General features: G+C 42.8%; 1 protein-coding gene across 2 annotated transcripts in view; it reads right to left on the bottom strand.

Annotated features, from left to right (window-relative positions):
- The window catches only part of MLF1 (myeloid leukemia factor 1), a 30060-nt gene extending 14458 nt beyond the window's left edge, over positions 1–15602 (bottom strand). Inside the window, exon 1 of one of the 2 annotated variants that reach the window (XM_045031601.1) lies at positions 15434–15602. In XM_045031601.1, the coding sequence (XP_044887536.1) occupies positions 15434–15486 (53 nt within the window). In that variant the 5' untranslated portion in view covers positions 15487–15602. Of the gene's footprint in view, positions 1–14627; positions 14638–15433 lie in introns of those variants that run through there. The other variant, XM_045031602.1, reaches the window with a different exon arrangement.
- Between the last annotated feature and the right edge of the window lie 6303 nt (positions 15603–21905).

The raw sequence follows: 21905 nt of genomic DNA, 5'->3' as shown, positions 1-21905 counted from the left end.
TTCCCCATGTATTTCTCTCTTCTATTCCCCATAACTCTTTTGCCTCATCCTCCCATCATCAACCCCTCTGGCTCTCAACTCTCCATATTTCATTCTCTTCTTCATCACCTTTAGTGAGGTCTCACATGCTTCAAATCCATCTTCTTTTCAACCCAATCTCATACCTTTCCTGCCTGCCAGGCTTTAATACCATCAACTTTATATTTGTGACTAAATATACAGTGACTAAAGTGAAATCCCTGCAAGTTGCATGGGCCCTCTTTAAAGACACCATAATAGAGGCCCAACTTCAATGTATACCCCAAATTAAGAAAAACAAACAGTAAAAGAACTAAAAAAGAGCCACCGTGGCTTAACAACCATGTAAAAGAAGCAGTGAGAGATAAAAAGACTTCCTTTAAAAAGTGGAAGTCAAATCCTAGTGAGGCAAATAGAAAGGAGCACAAACACTGCCAACTTAAGTGCAAGAGTGTAATAAGAAAAGCCAAAGAGGAGTTTGAAGAACGGCTAGCCAAAAACTCCAAAGGTAATAACAAAATGTTTTTTAAGTACATCAGAAGCAGGAAGCCTGCTAAACAACCAGTGGGGCCCCTTGATGATCAAAATACAAAAGGAGCGCTTAAACACGATAAAGTCATTGCGGAGAAACTAAATGGATTCTTTGCTTCAGACTTCACGGCTGAGGATGTTAGGGAGATTCCCAAACCTGAGCTGGCTTTTGTAGGTGACAAATCTGAGGAACTGTCACAGATTGAAGTGTCACTAGAGAAGGTTTTGGAATTAATTGATAAACTCAACATTAACAAGTCACCGGGACCAGATGGCATTCACCCAAGAGTTCTGAAAGAACTCAAATGTGAAGTTGCGGAAATATTAACTAAGGTTTGTAACCTGTCCTTTAAATAGGCTTCGGTACCCAATGACTGGAAGTTAGCTAATGTAACGCCAATATTTAAAAAGGGCTCTAGGGGTGATCCCGGCAATTACAGACCGGTAAGTCTAACGTCGGTACCGGGCAAATTAGTTGAAACAATAGTAAAGAATAAAATTGTCAGACACATAGAAAAACATAAACTCTTGAGCAATAGTCAACATGGTTTCTGTAAAGGGAAATCGTGTCTTACTAATCTATTAGAGTTCTTTGAAGGGGTCAACAAACGTGGACAAGGGGGATCCGGTGGATATAGTGTACTTGGATTTCCAGAAAGCCTTTGACAAGGTCCCTCACCAATCTGATCTTGTTTTTTCCCCATAAACTCCCAATCTGTGTCTCCACATTCCTGAACAACAGTAAACTCTTTCTTTTAACCTCCTCCAGATCCCGTCCACCCCATTTACTACCTTCTCTACTACACTGAAGCCAACCTGAACAAGGTAGCGGCATCTCTCCTTTTAGCGTAATTCAAAGGATAATTCTTAATCCTTCCCCTCTTCAATAGCTTCTTGTCCTCCTTCCCCTCATCCTTTTCATGTGTGTCCACCAGGCTTCTGTCCACAGTCCCTCTTCTTGGCTCTAGGAAACCTTAACTCCTCCCATGATGCTAACTGCCTCTATGTGAATGAGTCCCAAATCACCCTCCTAGCCTCACAGGCATGTCGTCTCCAACATCCAATCATCTCCTTATACTCACTAAAGATTAATTTCTTTCCTTACACTCTCCATTAAATACTACATCCCTGGCTTATAGCTATGTTGCCACCCTTGACTTTTCTCCTTCCTCCATACCTCTCTCTCTCACTAGGCCCCATGGTGTACGGAAGTTTGTTTGTTTTTAAAACTGGCTAAATAAGACTTGTCTTAAAAAATCTAGAGTTATATTTGTAATATTGGGTGAAGACATTTATTTAAAAGCATGATTTTTAACCAGTGTCTCTTTAAGCTATGCATGTACTTTACATCCATGTCAGTGCAGACAAACAATTCCACGTCTAGAAGTAGTTTTTTTATTGTTAAGAGCAGTCCTTAACTCACCCTACATACATGATTCCTAGTTCTAGCTTCAGTCCAAACATGATAAGCAACTATAAGGCATCAAAGTGTCTTGGCAGTTATTCACAGATAAATGCCTTACTCACAGTGTGAGAAATACAAGCACAAGCAAGTTTTCACCTGTACAACCACTGTTCTCAAAACCATAAAGCATAGGAGTGCCACCACAATTTATAATTGCATACATACACTTCCATAAAGCCTCCTCCTACTCCACAGACTTTAAATATGTTTAGATACCAAAATACAAAATTCATATACCATTTCTTAAATAATTTAACACATAGTTTTTCTGTCTGAAGGCTTTATCCATCTTCTCTTTCCCACACAAAAGACAGGTCTCATTCCCTATTAAGCACCAAATGAAATATGCTCAGTGTGCCATGCCCAAGAACGTACAGGACTTATAGCAGTTTTCCAAGTACAGTTTGTCTAGCAAGTTGCATTACATTTCATCCCGTGGGGATATAACTTTCAGGAGAAAACAGGTCATGAAAAATGCAGTAATTAAACATGGTACAACAAAAGGCTTGTTTTTAAAAAACAAAACTACTGATATTTGGCAATTGGTAAAGGTATTACCTCTATACTTATAAATGAAGCAAGTCAAAGAAACATGAAAAAAACTGAGGTCTTACTTTTTGGCCATCTTGTGGGAAATGTTGAATGATTTTTTATTCTTAACAACATTCCTCCAATATTTCTGCAAGAGCATGTGCATATAACAGTAATGCATTCTAAGAATCTGAAATATTTCATACATAGCATTTAAAGCACTCTTCATCTAAGGATCTCAAAATGCTTTACAATGATGAGATTGTAAAATGTGGGCATAGGTATTGTCTAGGAAGCAGACACAAAGAGATTAAGTGTTTTGTCAAAGGCCACACAATGAGTCAGTGGCAGACCCACAAATAAAACAGATCTCCCAACTCCCAGGTCCAGTAATTTATGCACAGGATCTTGTTTTGTGATGTGGCTAAAGGGGAGCTGCTGGTGCAATCCTATGTATAGAGTATACAAAAATTTCAGGTTCGCTAATAACCAACAAGACAGGTTTCAGAGTAGCAGCCATATTAGTCTGTATCTGCAAAAAGAACAGGAGTACTTGTGGCACCTTAGAGACTAACACATTTATTTGAGCATAAGCTTTCGTGGGCTACATCCCATTTCATCAGATGCATAGAATGGAACATATAGTAAGAAGGTATATATACATACAGAGAACATGAAAAGATGGAAGTTGCCATATCAACTCTAGAGGCTAATTAATTAAGATGAGCTATTATCAGGAGAGAAAAAAAAACTTTTGTAGTGATAATCAAGATGGCCCATTCCAGAGAGTTGACAAGGTGTGAGGATACTTAACATGGGGAAATAGATTCAATTTGTGTAATGACCCATCCACTCCCAGTTTCTATTCAAGACCAGGTTAATGGTATCTAGTTTGCAAATTAATTCTAGTTCAGCAGTTTCTCATTGGAGTCTGTTTTTGAAGCTTTTCTGTTGCAAAATTGCCGCCTTTAAGTCTATTACTGAGTGACCAGAGAGGCTGAAGTGTTCTCTTACTAGTTTTTGAATGTTATGATTCCTGATGTCAGATTTGTGTCCATTTATTCTTTTGCGTAGAGACTCTCTGGTTTCGCCAGTGTACATGGCAGAGAGGCATTGCTGGCACGATGGCATATCTCACGTTGGTAGATGTGCAGGTGAACGAGCCCCTGATGGTGTGGCTGATGTGATTAGGTCCTATGATGGTATCACTTGAATCGATATGTGGACAGAGTTGGCAACATGCTTTGTTGCAAGGATAGGTTCCTGGGTTAGTGTTTTTGTTGTGTGGTTGCTTGTATTTGCTTCAGGTTGGGGGGGCTGTCTGTAAGCAAGGACTGATCTTTCTCCCAAGATCTGTGAGAGTGAGGGATCATCTTTCAGGATAGGTTGTAGATCTCTGATGATGTGCTGGAGAGGTTTTAGTTGGGGGCTGAAGGTGACGGCTAGTGGAGTTCTGTTACTTTCTTTGTTGGGCCTGTCCTGGAGTAGGTGACTTCTAGGTATTCTTCTGGCTCTGTCAAACTGTTATTTTACTTCAACAGGTGGGTATTGTAGTTTTAAGAATGGAAAGCTAATAACTCTGTGTTTTGGGGGACACAACATGTTCAGTTGAGTACTGTTACATCTCTGAAGACCACAACTCAAATCATAATTACAGGGATGAGGAGTTAGCCAATCTCACCATACTACACCTCCACCCCGATATAACGCTGTCCTTGGGAGCCAAAAAAGCTTACCGCGTTTTAGGTGAAATCACATTATATCGAACTTGCTTTGATCCGCTGAAGCACGCAGCCCCCCCCCTCCCCCCCCCCGGAGCGCTGCTTTACTGCGTTATATCCAAATTTGTGTTGTATCGGGTCGTGTTATATCGGGGTAGAGGTGTAGCTTTGGGTTTTGTTTTGTTTTGTTAAATTTGACTCAAGCCCATTGTTGGTCCTAGCAGGACATACAATATTTGCAGTGGTACAGTCTGGTCAGGCATTATCAGACAGTAAGAGATGGAGAAGCCCATTTAAGTTTAACAACCCATCATGGAGAGAGAAGATGCTAATTCTTTTTTAAATATTTGTAACTCATCTGTTGCTCAAGTTTGAGTTTGCGGGTTTCGGGGGGAGAAAGAGGAAGATGTAATGGCAAGGAAAGTTGACGTACGAGTTCCTGCATGTTTTGTACCCCTATGCTACAAAACTGACTGACTTTCTCAAGAATTTTTTTTTCTTTTTAAAGCTTCACTACTAGATAAGGATCTTGCACACCAAGCTTCTGTTCTTCACATGTTAAAAAAATGTTATAAGCCACTATAAGTAAATTTATAATGGAAGCAATGGCAACTCTGATAGCAAAACAAATCTGTTGTTCCACTATTATGCAGTAATTACATTTGCATTATGATCTAATTGGTAGATAATTTCCAGTAAAGGTCAAATTAAGACTTTGAGAGGATTAGGAATCGGATATAGAACCTCTCTCATCTGAGGCACAGTTCATACTCCATCCAGGTCAATAGTAACCAAAAGATTCTTCAATCTGATGGTGAAGGGGTTTACGTGAAGTGATTTTGTACGGGTCTCAGTTCACCTCAAACAAATGTTCATATCACAAAACTGTTGTGACAGCTGCAGTAGAGAAGCTAAGGATTCGGTGGCTCTGAGGATTGAACTATTGTCTCACTTCTACAGGCAGGTCCTCCAACTCAGGAGCTGCTGTAGTTGGTAGGAAAGATAGCCTTTGTTACCACCTGAATTGTGTATGCTCTGTGGACAGAGGAGGATCCAGTCTTTTAAACTATCAGTCAGGCATAATTCATAATCACTACGGCAAGACAAAATATAAATCACTAAAAATGAAAAGCCAGATACTGCAAACACTTATGCAAGCAAGTGACTTTACTCTTGTGAGTAACTCCACTGAGATACGTTACCTGCAAGTGTAAGCATTTGCAGGACAAAGTCTGAAGTTCCTAAATTCAAGTGCTCTTCATTCCCAGTTGAAAACAACAATGTTCTCAGAAAATGGTAACAAAAATATTATTGCTACTCTTTATTTTAATCATACATTTTATTCTAAGATGTGTGTTCAACTGAATAACCGTATTTTTATTACTTTAGAAGATCACAGGGTGGATAAAAATAAATATTTTTTTAAAATAAAAAAATCGGATTTATTTGATAAAATGCTTTTTCAGGAAAAAACCTTATGTAAAGATAGTTTTAATTATGATACATTATAGCTCAAAGAGATCTCATTATGGAACAGGGATTATAAATTCTAATTCTATAGTATGAGATAAACATTACATGAATATGTTATGTTTAAGAACAGCTTTGTAAATGTGTTCCAATAGTTTATGGATTAGGGAACCAATTTTATGGGGTTCCAGGGGCTTCTGTATAGATTATTTAGGTTAATCTTTCTATCTACCCAATGGGACTCAGTGTTCAGTCTAGAAAATACCATCAGAGATGCTTAGTTTTGCAGTTATCAAACTGTGGATTTGTGTCTCCAGAGATAACATGCTTGTTAACAGCAAAAATGTTTTAAAATAAATAATATATAGTGGTGAGAAATAACAGACCTCAACCCTATTGTCCCTCTGCAAATTTATGTACACAGAGTCAATCGATCCCTTACCTCTCTCTAAAAGTGCAAAATTTCAAAAAAGTTCAGTGAATAGAAGATTGTTGGGGGCAGAATAGATCTGGACAAGGAGAAGAAGTCTGGAGATAAATGTGAGAGGGGAGGGACAGGCAGTAGAAACAAAAGCGAAACTGTTTGAGCAGCATATTCCAGAAGTCTTGAGGTCTTTCTGAGCGTAGCCTTCATTGATTTGAGATCTACCATACCATTCTCTCACTAGAAGGAAAAACCTATAAAGGCAGCAGGCTGTAAAAGAGACCCAGTTTGGGAATATTTTAACCAAGTTCCTCTACCTATGGGTAAGACAGGCATACGTGTAAAATGCAAACAGTGCAACAAAGAAATGCAAGGCCTGGTTGTCCGAATGAAACATCATCATGAGAAGTGTTCCTTCTCAGGAGAAAGCTGCGTTGAAGAATATGAAAGGAACACGTCTGAACATGCAGGATCTTCAGGTTGGTAAACATTTTTCTTTCACACTTCTTTCTTAAGGACTGCCTGTCTTCCTTCTGGAATATTCTTGAATTCTCATGTTTGAGCAAAAAAATATAGTTATTACTTTACTCTATGGTACTATCATTTTAGATGCAATTGTGATAAAAAATAAATAGCTGAAATAGGCAGATCGTCCTTTTACAATTTCACCTTTAAAGTAGTACTGAGTGTTAGTGAATGCAATGAGTAATACTAAATGAGCAGTATGGTAATTAAATAACTGCACTGACTTATTTTATTTAGGAGAATCCATCTTCAACATACAGGATTCTGAAGACTATCCACCTTCAAGATCACCATTATTTTCTACAGTTTTAGAGATATCTGCCATAGTGTTTCAGTCACATCATGTATGTCACATAGCCACAGTATATTATCTGTAGCAAAAAGGAAAAAAAAAATTTCCATCATCCAGAAACAACCACAGATAAGTTTGTGATAAGAATCAGCAGATTACAAAAAAGAGGTAATTGATGAAAAAATTGCCTGGTTTGTTTATGCAACAAACTCGTCTTTCTGTATGACTGAGAACCCACACTTCATTAACATGGTTAGTCATTAAGAGCAGGACACAGTCCACACAACAGAGCAGATGTCACAGGCAAATTGCTTCTAAAAATGAAACCTACATCTATCTGAGTTGTGAAGAATGCACTTTTATGTAGAAATCCATGATTAAATCAAGTCTTCCTGACTAGTGATTTAAATCAATTTGATTTAAATAATTCCAAATGTGATCTTTTAGGGTGGATTTTAAGTTTCAGAGTGGTAGCCATGTTCAGAGCTGGCTTTATGAACTGCAGGGACCAATTCAAATACCCGGCAGCGGTTGGGGCTTCAGTGGCACTTCGGCAGCAGGGAGTCCGCTCCAGGTCTTCCGTGGCACCGAAGGACCCCCCGCCGCCGAAATGCTGCCGAAGACCCAGAGCGGACACTCCCTCACCCCCAAAATGCCAAAGACCCAGAGCAGACCTGGTGAGTAAAAAAAATTAAAAAGGCACCTAAGGTGCGGGGCCTCTTAGGTGCAGGGCCCGATGCTGGGGAATCGGGGGAACTGACCTAAAGCCGGCCATGGCCGTGCTAGTCTGTATCAGCAAAAACAACAAGGAGTCCCTGTGGCACCTTAGAGACTAACAAATTTATTTGGGCATAAGCTTTCGTGGGTTCTAGCCCACGAAAGCTTATGCCCAAATAAATGTGTTAGTCTCTAAGGTGCCACAAGGACTCCTCGTTATTTGGAATTAAATAATTTAATTAATTCACTATTTTAAAATAAAATTATGTTAGTTCTGATTTGTAATGAAGTCAGAAGCAGCAGAAAGTCGCACTGAAGATAACATCTGGAATGATATAACACATTGGCAAGTTAAAAACAACAGAAGAGATCTAGCTTCTGCACTTGCCTGAGCTATTCAGAAGGAAATTCATCTAGGTCCTGGAAGCATTTTGGCCAAGATCAACTAGTGCTTCCCAGGGACAGCTGTCTAGAGACGGAGACATTTATAATATTACTCTTAACCCAGACACTATTTCCAGTTCATCAGTCAAAAATCTCTCCTTGTGAGGCAGTGGAAGCCTTTATTATACTAATTTGGCAGTTAATCTAGTCATTGGCTGAAGAAGTAAGCTGATCCCCATAGCTGTATGTAAAGCAGCTCTGCAAGAACTGTTCCAGCAGTCAATCTCTCACTCTCACATGCTCTCTTACACACACACACACATGCACACTTTTTTTCCCTTGCAAACAATCCCCCATCTGCTAGAGCAGCACTGGAGCCAGAAAAAAGGAGGAATTATGACAGTTGAAAGTATGATGGTGTTTCCACTATCCTTTAAACATGTGACCTACAATAAACTATACGTTACATTTTTCATCTTTCCTTTCATATATAAATGAAAACAGTTTCTAAATGGGACAATTACCAACAATTGGGGCTTTCATGTGGGAATCCTTGTTAAGGGAAATTTTGCAGTTCCTGTAAAATCTTGCACATCTAGTTGCCACAATATTGTATGAGTTTCTAGAGGTCAATGGTACCAATCAAGTATAAATGTAGGATAGCCTGAGGACTACAGAAAGTTAACCCCACAGGTAAGAATATTCTTCTTGAGATAAGGCCCAGAGCATGCTCTCAGGTGTGCACATGCAACATAAGAATGGCCATAGTGGGCTAGATCAATGGTTCATCTAGCCCAGTATCCTGTCAGTGGACAATGACAAATACTTCAGAGAGAGTGAACAGAACAGGACAATTTATCAAGTGATCCATCTTCTGTCATCCAGTCCCAGATTCTAGCAGACAGAGTTTACGACACCCAGAGCACTGGGTTGCATCCTTGACCATCTTGGGTAAAAGTTCATGGCAGACAGGTCCATCAATGGCTCATCTAATTCTTTTTTGAAACCAGCTATTCTTTTGGCCTTCACAATATCCCCTGGCATTGAGTTTCAAAGGCTGACTGTGCATTGTGTGAACAACTTCCTTATGTTTGTTTTAAGCCTGCTGCCTATTAATTTCATTGTGTGACCCCCGTTTCATGTGTTATGTGAAAGGGTAAATAACATTTTTATTCACTTTCTCCACACCACTCATGATTTTACAGTAGCGTATTCTATGCTAGCATACTCCACTTATTCATCTCTTTTTTAAGATGAACAGTCCCAGTCTTTTTAATCTCTCTTCATATGGAAGCTGTTCCATACCCCTAATCATTTTTGTTGCCCTTCTCTGTACTTTTCCCAATTCTATGTTTATTTTTTTCAGATGGAGTGACCAAAACTGCACGTAGTATTCAAGGCGTGGCAAACCATGGATTTATATAGTGGCATTATGATATTTTCTGTCTTATTATCTAGCCTTTTCCTAATGGTTGCTAACTTTGTTAGCTTTTTTTTTTTTTTTTTTTTTTTAAAACACTGCTGCTGCACTGTGAGTAGATGTTCTCAGAGAACTATCCAAAATGACTCCAAGATCCATCTTGTGTGGTAATAGCTAATTTAAATCCCATTATTTTGTCTGTATTGTTGGGATTATATTTTCCACCGTGCATTACTTTGCATTTATTAAGATTGAATTTCATCTGCCATTTTTTTGCCCAGTCACCTAGTTTTGTGAGATCCCTATATAACTCTTCCTGGTCTACTTCAGAATTAACTAACTTGAGTAATTTAGTATGGCTTGTAACTTTTCCATCTCACTGTTCATCCCTTTTTCCAGATCATTTATTAATATGTTGAACAGCATTTATTAGTGCAGTACAGAGTTTAATGTTTGTTTTGGTTTTACCCACAGCCAGTTTTGTCTAATGAACTCTGTACTCAGTCAAAATTGTTTGTAAACCATGTTAATCCTTGAACAGTCCTTCCCCTAACAACCTCTTCTGTGCAATAAACACTTCCCTCAAGGTACTGTTAGCACTGTTATGTCAACTCATCTTGCACAGATCACCCGTGAGGTAATTTCACAGTGATACGTACGGAAGAGAAATAGCTCCACTGGTTATAGCTTCTTGTCTGTTTTGGAAGAATGGATAGTGGTTGCTATACTGGCACTAGAAAAGGTTCAGAAAAGGGCAACTAAAATGATTTGGGGTAACTAAACTAAGGGCAACTAAAATGATTAGGGATTTGGAGAGGGTCCCATATGAGGAAAGATTAAAGAGGCTAGGACTCTTCAGCTTGGAAAAGAGGAGACTAAGGGGGGATATGATAGAGGTCTATAAAATCATGAGTGATGTGGAGAAAGTGGATAAGGAAAAGTTATTTACTTATTCCCATAATACAAGAACTAGGGGTCACCAAATGAAATTAATAGGCAGCAGGTTTAAAACAAATAAAAAGAAGTTCTTCTTCACGCAGCGCACAGTCAACTTGTGGAACTCCTTACCTGAGGAGATTGTGAAGGCTAGGACTATAACAGCATTTAAAAGAGAACTGGATAAGTTCATGGTGGTTAAGTCCATAAATGGCTATTAGCCAGGATGGGTAAGGAATGGTGTCCCTAGCCTTTGTTTGTCAGAGGATGGAGATGGATGGCAGGAGAGAGATCACTTGATCATTGCCTGTTAGGTTCACTCCCCCGGGGGCACCTGGTATTGGCCACTGTCGGTAGACAGATACAGGGCTAGATGGACCTTTGGTCTGACCCGGTACGGCCGTTCTTATGTTATGATGTTGCTCAGTTTCTTCTTTGCTCTAATCCACTGTAGTTTCTCTGAACTCCTGCTGCAGATACATTTGCCAAAGGTAACACTGGCTATCTCCTCATGTGCAACCCTGTCTCGCAGTTCAGGAGAAACAAATAGAATGCTAACCTGTGTTGTCTGAGGTTAGAGATTACTTCTTATAAATAATGCTTGTTTTGACTAGTTTCCACCTTGTATGTCAGCCCTTCAGCCAACCAACTCCTGTTTTATATAGGAGATATGTGAGCAGCAGTGGCTTTTCGGTTATAGTATACTTACATATTCAAACTGTAGTATAACTTCCAATTCGCACAGGCATCTTCATTTTTTAGCAGGAGCATGGCTTGCCAAATGTCTAAAATAAACTCCCTTTCTAGCATAATGGGTAAGACCCTACCAAATTCACAGCCATAAAAAACATGTCATAGACCATGAAAGCTGATCTCCCCTGTGAAATCTGGCTGTTGTATTATATTGCTACTCATATTTGTGTACTGCTGCTGGTGGTGGCGCTGCCTTCAGAGCTGGGTGGCCGAGAGCAGCTACTGACTGGGAGCCCAGCTCTGAAGCCAGAGCCACCAACAGCAGCAGCACAGAAGTGACGGTGGCACGGTGTAGTATTAACCTTACTTCTGCACCGCTGCCAGCAGCAACGCAGAAGGTTGACAATACCATACCATGTCACCCTTACCTCTGCGCTGCTGCCTTCAGAGCTAGGTGGCCAGACAGTGAAGGCAGTGCCGCAGCCAGCAGCAGTACAGAAGTAAGGATGACAATATCGTGACACCCCCCCCCAAATAAATAGCCTTGCGACCCCACTATGCATGACTTTCTTTTGGGTTGGGACCCCCACAATTACAACACAGTGAAAGTTCAGATTTAAGTATCGGAAACTATGACATTTAGGATTTAAAAAATCCTATGACCATGAAATTGACCAAAATGGACCATGAATTTAGTAGGGCCCTAATGATGGGGAAATCCAGAGATGTTAAAGGTTCCTGCCTTGGCTGCTTACTTTTGAAGTAAAGGTACTTCCATGTAGTAGGCAAGTACTGAAGCAGAGAACTGAGACAGCTGATATGATTGACGTTCAAAATATAGCTTATAGTGTCATGTATAACTAGAACAAAAAATATTTCAGAAAAAATATATATATATACACACACACTAGGGCAAGGAGTAACCTTGACAAGTACTGGGGCAGCACGAACTTGCGACTGGAAGCTTCAAAGGTAGCAGCAATGTTTGGATTTTTCTGTATGGGAGGACTTTTTAAGGGGGAGCTACTGGGCCGTATATAGAGGCTAGTGGTTGTTCTGATTCATAAAGTTCATGTATTTTCTTTTCTCCCACTCGGCAACCCCCAGTATGGAATCATGTTATAAAAACATTATTACAGCTGGGTGGAAAATGGTAGTCACATCCTGGGACATTTTTAGAGATTTTGAAAAAATTTCCTGCCCTCAACCCAGATAAAAAGTCAATCTCCAAAATATTTGTGAACCGACAATCTGGGTGGGAAATTTAAATAAATAATTTAGTCAGGACAATTGAAATGTTTTAACATTTTCAAAATGTTTTGATTTTTGATCCTTTTTATTTTACTATAATTAGTTTAAATTTTAAAATAAAAATTTGTTTGGAACAAAAAACCCAGAAATTTTTATCTCAGAAATATCAAATGGAACATGGACATTGAAGAATTCTTGAAAAATAAATTCCCAACAAACTGAGAAATAGGTCAAGATCAACCTTTTCTCAAGAACAGTCAGTTTCAGATAAAAATAATAATAAAAAATCACCCTGACCAGCTTTACTAAAGATTTTTATTGATAATTTAATCCTTACAAGTGTCAATAAATGCAATAATGAATAATCTGTTCCTAATTAGTGATGATGTAGGGCCAAATTCTTCTTTCCGATATTCTACAGCACCGTTGATGGGTGTGTGCTTTAGATTTGTAAGAAGACATTAAGTATCAGAGCGGTAGCCGTGTTAGTCTGGATCTGTAAAAGTAGCAAAGAGTCCTGTGGCACCTTATAGACTAACAGACGTATTGGAGCATGACCTTTCGTGGGTGAATACCCGTCAGTATTCACCCACGAAAGCTCATGCTCCAATACGTCTGTTAGTCTATAAGGTGCCACAGGACTCTTTGCTACTTTTAAGAAGACACTGTAACTATTCTATAGAGGTTAGAGTTTATAATCTAGATTAGAGACATAAAAGGAGTGGGGGAAGAAGGGAATGAGAGAAATTACATAGAATGATGTGATTTGGATTGTTTTGGCATCTCTCATACTTCAAAAGTTCTTTTTTTTTTTTTGCTTTAGTTGAGTCCACAGCAGAGTGCCAAGAGTTACAAAGGGATCTCACAAAACTTGCTGACTGGGCAAGAAAAAGGCAGATGAAATTCAATCTTGATAAATGCAAAGTAATGCACTTTGGAAGACATACTCCCAACTACACAGACAAAACTTAAGAGTCATTGTGGATAGCTCTCTGAAAACCTCTGCTCAATGTGCAGAAGCATCCAAAATTCATTAGGAAAGGGAGTAAGACAGAAAATATCATAATGCCACTATATAAAATGCATGGTATGCCCACACCTCAAATACTGTGTGCAGTTCTGGGTCACCCCATTTCAAAAAAGATATATTACAACTGGAAAAAATACAGAGAAGGGCAACAAAAATGATTGGAGGTATGAAACAGTTCCCCTTTGGAAGAAACTAAAAAGACTGGGACTATTCAGCTTGGAAAAGAGACAACTAAAGGCAGCTATGATAGAGGTCTATAAAATCATGAACGATGGGGAGAAAGTGAATAAGGAAGTGTTATTTATCCCTCCACATAATACACAAACCAAGGGTCACCCAATGAAATTAATAGGGAGCAGGTTTAAAACAAAAGGAAGAACTTCTATACACAGTCAACTTGTGGAACTCATTACCAGAGGATGCTGTGGAGGCTAAAAGTACAAATGGGTTCAAAAAAGAATCAGATAAGTTCATGGAGGATACACCCATCAATAGGTATTAGCCAAGATGATCAGGGATGGAACCCAACGCTTTGAGTGTCCCTAACCTCTGACTGCTAGAACCGGGGAGGGCTCACCTGATAAAACTGCCCAGTTCTGTTCACTCCCGCTGAAGCATTTGGCATCAGCACCCACTGTCAGAAGACAGGATACTAGGCTAGATGGATCACTGGTCTGACCCAGTATGCCCATTCTTATGTTCTTATTGATGCACAATCTTCTCAGACTGTGATCCTTAATTTAAAAGTTTCTTTAGGTAGACTACATAAGAAAAAAACCTAGTAGAGTTTTCATAATACCTGTGCTCCGCATAGTCTATTAGGGCTCTGCATAATATTGACGTTGTATAATCATAAATCACTTTTTGTAGTCTGTTATCTTTACAATCCCACTGGATCAACTGAAGCATCAGGCAACCCACATTTTCAGCAGTTAAGAAATCATAAAAATATGGATTAAATCTTTTTTTTAAATATAAGATATGGGCATTTTAGCCAATAGGACTGCAATATACAAATGATATGTGCAATAGCGTGAGAGTATGATGACTGGCATTTACCTCTGATATGACATTTCACCAACTAGGATGTGATAATACCCATCACACAACACTGACTTCTTCGTAGGGTAGCCTCGAGTGGGGAAAGTGGGAGAAGAAGGGAGATGAGAAGAAGAGCACCAGTATGATGGTTCTGGAAATCAATTCATGTTTTCCTTACCTGTCATTTCCTTGAGATTAAAATAAGAGATGTATTAACCCCGTGTTTGCTGGAACATACTGTAAACCAAGAAATCTATCTATATCTAACACACACACACACACACAGGTAAAGGCATTAAACACAGACACAAAGATGCCACACTTTGCTATCTGGAGGACAGTTCTGCAACTATGAACTCCAGTACTTCATATGCTTTGCATGTACTGGCCTGACCATCCACCACCGGCAGATCTCAAGAACACAACGATAAAAATACCAGCCCACTCCCCCCTTCTGCTAGCAATGGAGGCGCTGTGGACAGAGCTGCAGCCTAAGTCCCTGACCCAAAGTCTTCCCTAAGTGGCTCGGTCAGGTTTCCTCCCCAGCTGAAAAGCGCAGAGCAGGACGCTCACAGCCATGCGCCTTCACCATCTTCTGCTTTCAACTGTTTCTCTGGTTAGTACTTCAGGGGGGTCGAAGATCCCGGTTCTAATTCGGACCCCCCCCTCCCTTTCATGTCTCCTCAGCGCGCATCACACTCACGGCCACCCCGCCCACCTGCCCGGCAAGGGCTGAAGCGCGAACACGGCTGGGCCGCCGCCAGCGCCTGGCTCCCACACACACCCCGGGGAAGGAGACCGAGGGGACGGACCGGAGGAGCCGGCTCCAAGCCGCTCCGGGTGCGAGGATGAGCCAGGCGAGGCAGACAGCCGCACGCATCAGGCCGGCCGGTGCAGCCTCGGGCGGGTGGCGCAGCCGGTCTCCGAGCGCCCCGCAGGCTGGGAGCTGCCCCCGCCAGGTGCCTCGCCCCGCCGAGCACTCACCGGAAAAAGGGGTCTTCTTCGAAGAGCTCCCTCAGCCCCCCAGCCCCGAACATGGCTGCGACTCCGCTCCTCGGCCGGCCTCCCTCCCGACGGGCTGTGGCACCGCAGCTGCAGCCCCAGCGCGGGAGGGAAGCCCGCCGGCTCCCCGCGGCTCGCCTCTCCCTCCGCCCACCAAGCTCACGTGAGGCGCCGCTCGCTTCCCATTGGCTGCCACTGGCCTTGGCTGCCTCCCAATAGGGTGGGGGAACGGAGTGGGAGGGTGTCGTGGCGGGGCTGCTACCCTGGCAACCGCTTTCAACACAAGGCCTGGCTTGGGCTGCTGGCCAGGTCTAGAAGCTTCTAGCTCTGCCCGAGCCTCAAGGACAATAGGTTACGCGGGCGGACAGCACCGTGACGGGGGGAGGGGAGCCCCTAGGGCAGGGACCGGGCAGGGCACCGTGACGGGGGGAGGGGAGCCCCTAGGGCGGGGACCGGGCAGGGCACCGTGACGGGGGGAGGGGAGCCCCTAGGGCAGGGACCGGGCAGGGCACCGTGACAGGGGGAGGGGAGCCCCTAGGGCGGGGACCGGGCAGGGCATCGTGACGGGGGGAGGGGAGCCCCTAGGGCAGGGACCGGGCAGGGCACCGTGACAGGGGGAGGGGAGCCCCTAGGGCAGGGACCGGGCAGGGCACCGTGACGGGGGGAGGGGAGCCCCAAGGACCAGGCACGGGGCGGAGGGGACACAGCAGCACAATAAAGTGGGTTGCAGCATAAGTACTTGGACGCACAGCACCAAAATATTAGGGGCATTAGAGCATAGGGATGGAAAGCCATGAAGTGTGTGGGTGGGTAAAGTTGGTGGGGGGGAGACAGTTACCTCAGAGAGAGGCTCCAGAGAAAACTATGGCGCAGGGGCACTAAATAACCATATGGCACCCTGGGGCCTCTTAGGAGGAAGCACAGGCCCATGGTATATAGGAAGCCTAGGGCCACAGCATGTGGGGTTTGCTGCACCCAAAATGGAGTGCTACCCCAACAGCACTATTGTGCAGGGTCCCTAGGGAGGAAGCCAAAGAAAAGTCCAAGGGCAAGGGGCCAAAGCAAACAGTGCACTGTAAGACAATGAAAAATAGCAGAGACTTGGAAAAATATATTCTGTAGCTAGGAAGTAATAGGCTATTTAGAGACAAGGAACAGAATTTGCACAAGAGGTGGAGATGGGAAGAATTGCCCTTATTTCCACTTTCAAATTATTCATTATTGGTTTTACTCTAGCCCTAGGAGCCTTAGTCGTAGACCAGGATCCCTGAATGTTAGGCCCTTTGCAAATGCAGACCAAAAAGACAGTCCCTGACCCCCAAGGCTTACAGTCTACATCAGTGATACTCAGACAGAGGCTCGTGAGCCACAAGTGGCTTTGTAGTGTGTCTCCTGAGGCTCTTTGCAGCATGTGATATTAAAACAGTGTGATTTAATTATTAACCAATCTAAGTTGTTAACCATTCAGAGTGCTTTTACTATATTATTAACCAACTGTAGTGTATAAAATAATAATACTTGGCCCTGGTTTACACTACGAGTTTAGGTTGAATTTAGCAGCAGTAGGTCAATTTAACCCTACACCTGTCCACACGACCAACCCTGTTTTGTCGACTTAAAGGGCTCTTAAAATCGATTTCTGCACTCCTCCTCGGCGAGGGGTTTAGTGCTAAAATCAACCTCACTGGGTCGAATTTGGGGTAGTCTGGACGCAATTTGACAGTATTGGCCTCCAGGAGCTATCCCAGAGTGCTCCATTGTGACTGCTCTGGACAGCACTCTCAACTCACATACACAGGCCAGGTAGACAGGAAAAGCCTCAGGAACTTTTGAATTTCATTTCCTGTTTGGCCAGCGTGGTGAGTTGATTAACACAGGAGTCCATGCAGTCCTACTGCACCATCTACTTCACCAGTGGAGAACCGCAATTACCATAAAGCTCCGCTCACTCTGCTCCGCCAAGCTGTCAAAGCCTGGCAGCAGCAGCAGCTCACTCAGCCAGTGTGCCGGGTGCCGCTCAGTCCAAGCACGCTGCTGCCGGGGAGCACCTGGCCAGCCCAGCCCAGCGTTGCTCCCCGGCTCAGCCCCACTCCCGCGCGTGGCGTGGGCTCTTGGGCCCTCTTTCCGCAACTCCCCGCACTGCACACCTTTTAGCCTTGCTCCAAGCCTCCTCTCTCCCGCCAGTGGTGTCTGAGTAGCTCCTGGCTCACCAGCCTCCCATAGCTCCCGACACCAAGCCTCTCAGAGCAGCCCCCTTCCCGAGTGACAGTGTTGTGTTGCAGGGGGAGTTAGCTCTTTATTCCCTGCTCTCACTCTTCATTCTCAGTCACACACACACACACCCATGCTATCCCAGCTCTCCCCCGCTTTTCCATCACAAGTGTTTTCCCCACCTCCCTCCACGCCACAACACGACCACTTTTTAAATCTCATTCACAATCATCCTCGAGTGGAAGATTGCCTGTATCCCCCCTCTCCAAAACTCACTTTCCACTTTGCTCCCCCCCTTCCCATACTGCGTCCCTCGCCCTTCAGCCCTTTCCCCCCAAAATGTCTTTCTCCACATCGCAACGCTCGGCTTCTCATTGTCACCACACACCCCTCCACTGGACTGCTCTACTTATCCCCACATTTTCCTTCTTATCCCATTTCTCAATGGCTCCCTTTCGGTGTGGAAATGCCAACCTGATCATAAATCTTTTGCCTGATCCAAGTCTGAGACTCCTTAACACGTTTTCATAGCATGTGAATTGTTTGGAAATAGTGGGGTGGGGTGGGGTGGCGCGGCGTGTGAAGAACACAGTTCTTCCTGGATTTTCTACTGCTGATTTAAGATTTCTGCATGGGTTTTTGGACCCCTTCAATCGCTGGGTTGGTGGTTATCTACTACATCTATTTACTTTGGCAGCGCAGCTTTTGGCTCAGGCAGCTCAGCTGGTAAATTTCATGTTCGTAATGCCCGACTTGACAGATACTCATACATTTGGTTGCTCTGTGTTAGTGGTATAGTTATATATGCAATACGGACACAATATGGACACAAAAGGTATTGGTCCATAAAGGTTTATTTTGTAATGACAGGAGTGACTTATCTTTAAAGGTGGAAAAACAGAAGTTCCCTAAAGAAGACTGGACTAAAAAACAACTGAAGTTGTGACTCTTAGTTACCAACAGTGTTTTAACAGTCAGATAAAAAATAAAAAAGGTCTGACAATAGAGTTGGTATTCTGTGAGATTTTATTCATACTGTTTTAGCTTTTGGTATGTATCTATTTACAAATATTGTCCCTTTCAAAGCAGAAGTGAAATATCAATTGTTTGAAACCCGAAACTCTAGACACACAACTGAATTGCCTTTCCTTGGAGCCTCTAAAAACAGCTGATGCAAATGAAATAGGATTTTTAAGCAGCACCCAGGACACAACAGCAGCGGTGACAGTGAGCTGAGCTGCGTAGGAACAATCAGTTTCACACATACAGAATGGGAAGAGACTGTCTAGGAAGGAGTACAGCAGAAAGGGATCTAGGGGTTATAGTGGACCACAAGCTAAATATGAGTCAACAGTGTGATGCTGTTGCAAAAAAAAGCAAACATGATTCTGGGCTGCATTAACAGGTGTGTTGTGAGCAAGACACGAGAAGTCATTCTTCTGCTCTACTCTGCGCTGGTTAGGCCTCAACTGGAATATTGTGTCCAGTGCTGGGCACTGCATTTCAAGAAAGATGTGGAGAAATTGGAGAGGGTCCAGAGAAGAGCAACAAGAATGATTAAAGGTCTAGAGAACGTGACCTATGAAGGAAGACTGAAAGAATTGGGTTTGTTTAGTTTGGAAAAGAGAAGACTGAGAGGGGACATGATAGCGGTTTTCAGGTATCTAAAAGGGTGTCATAAGGAGGAGGGAGAAAACTTGTTCATCTTAGCCTCTAAGGATGGAACAAGAAGCAATGGGCTTAAACTGCAGCAAGGGAGGTTTGGTTGGACATTTGGAAATTGTTCCTAACTGTCAGGATGGTTAAACACTGGAATAAATTGCCTAGGGAGGTTGCCGAGTCTCCATCTCTGGAGATATTTAAGAGTAGGTTAGATAAATGTCTATCGGGGATGATCTAGACAATATTTGGTCCTGCCGTGAGGGCAGGGGACTGGACTCGATGACCTCTCAAGGTCCCTTCCAGCCCTACAATCTATGAATCTGCATGGAAAAAAGGTGCAAAACAATTGTCTGCCGTTGCTTTCACAGAGGGAGGGGCGACGGACGACATGTATCCCAAACCACCCGCGACAACGTTTTTGCCCCAGAAGGCATTGGGAGCTCAACCCAGAATTCAAATGAGCAGCGGAGACTCCGGGAACTGTGGGATAGCTACCCACAGTGCAATGCTCTGAAAGTCAATGCTAGCCACCATACTGTGGACACACTCCACTGACTTAATGCGCTTAGTGGGGATGCACACCATCAACTGTATAAAATCGCTTCCTAAAAATAAATTTCTGTAAATGCGACCTAATTTCGTAGTGTAGACAAACCCTTAGTCATTTTACTGTGAGAATAGTATACATCTATAGTAAATAAAACAATGAATTCATATTACTGTGGCTCTTTTGGGTAATGGTGATTGCTAATTAGGCTCCTGAACCACTGAGCTCTGAGTATCACTGGTCTAAGTAAAACGAGAGATTATGGATGGATACAGACTGGTGGGAGTAGCAGGAACAGTGAGATGATGTTGGTCCACATCACAGGCTGGTCTCTTGCACACTAGTAGTCAAACTGTTGTCAAGTTTTATGTAGGTATCACACCAAAGTTTTGAGGCATTTGAAGGTGGATAATGTGGTGGCTTTGTGGGATATTTACCAGGAGCACCGCCCAAGCCTGTGAGGAAGCACGGGAGAAAGGATGAAGGTATCTGAAACTGTAACAAGTGGACAGTGGAGGCTCACGCCATTGGGCAATCAGAGGCAAACATTGACAAACTAATAATTGAGTCTCAGAATGTGAGACTTGGCAAGCACTGCATTAGAGTACTGGATTTCTGTAGCTAAATACAAATAAGTCTACTTGGTAACAACTTGCACAACAGGATTTGTGTACATTTAGCTGGCCAGGGTTGTGAAATCCTTGACCATAGGTTCTCTATTCATCAGTCCATTGTCTATGTATGAAGGGTGGGTCCAGGATCTGTCCCTAAATTGGTAGTATCTGTCTGTGTACTCAACTGCCATTGACTTCAATGGTTCTTTGCTACTTGGTGGAGATCAGATTAGTAAAAATACATAGTAAAGGTAATAAAATTAGTTTTATTTTTTAAAATTATGTGTGTTCATCCATACAAGTTTTCTTTTCATAGAAAAGGATTCTGAAATGTCATTATCTGGTGAGAGGGAGAACAAAGTGTTTCAGTGGTAGGGTCTAGCTGTTGGCTGCAAGCTACAAGTACTGTGAATTCTATAGGCTGCTAGGAGGCTTTTGGGTCCTCTGGGATTCTAAAATCTTGAGCCATTACTTTGTGATGTACTTTTCATTTCTGAGATTGTCTCTCAGTTTCTAAATATTCCCTACATACTAATGCAAAGAGATCTTAAGAGAAAAATCACTATTTAGGAACAGAACCTATTGGTACCAATGAAACAGTAAATAAGGCTAAGGTTTTGTCATGATTATTTTTAGTAGAATCATAGAATATCAGGGTTGGAAGGGACCTCAGGAGGTCATTTAGTCCAACCCTCTGCTCAGGACAAAGTCATGGACAGGTCATGGGTAATAAACAAAAATTCACGGAAGCCCATGACCAGTTTCTAACTTTTACTAAAAATAATTGTGACAAAATAGGAAGGGAGGCGGGGTCCAGCACCCACTGCTGCTGTGGCTCTGGGGTCCACAGGTGCTTGTGGGGGCTGAGAGTACTGAGGTTCCCCCACCCATGGCAGCTAGGAGCTGTGGGGTCTCCCCACTGCCTGCGGCAGCTGGAAGCTGCAAGGGGCCTCCCGCTGTGGAGCTGCAGGGCTGGAGACTGGGAGCTAGGGGGGGGGGGGCTCACCACCTGCAGCAACTGAGAGCTACATCCCTAGTGCCCCGGTGCTAAAGTGAAAATGTCACTGAGGTCTCTGGAAGTGATTAATTCAAACCACTGTTCAAAAAATGACAGTTTCTGTGATACTATTAACTTTTGTGGCACAAAGTAAACTTTGAGCCAGCTTAACTGGTATGTGGGAATTAAGCTGCACAGTTAGCTCCACAGTGTAGGGCTATTGCTAGGGAAAAGATGGTATAGTAATCCCCAGCTGCCGGAATGGTCCCTGGCGGATAACTTCAGCTGGTGGGATCTGATTGGCAGCCTGAGGATCAGACTTACAGCCATCTGTATGGTCTTCCCACCTGAGCTCCTCTGAACATCAAACATCCAGTCCCAAGGATCAGGAACACAGCTTTGCAAGGTCTCCCAGCATCTGTG

The sequence above is a fragment of the Mauremys mutica genome, chromosome 9 (assembly GCF_020497125.1).
Source record: "Mauremys mutica isolate MM-2020 ecotype Southern chromosome 9, ASM2049712v1, whole genome shotgun sequence".
NCBI classification, from domain to species: domain Eukaryota; kingdom Metazoa; phylum Chordata; order Testudines; family Geoemydidae; genus Mauremys; species Mauremys mutica.
The sequence above is the reverse complement of the archived record's forward strand: the minus strand, read 5'-3'. Positions and strand labels throughout refer to the sequence as shown.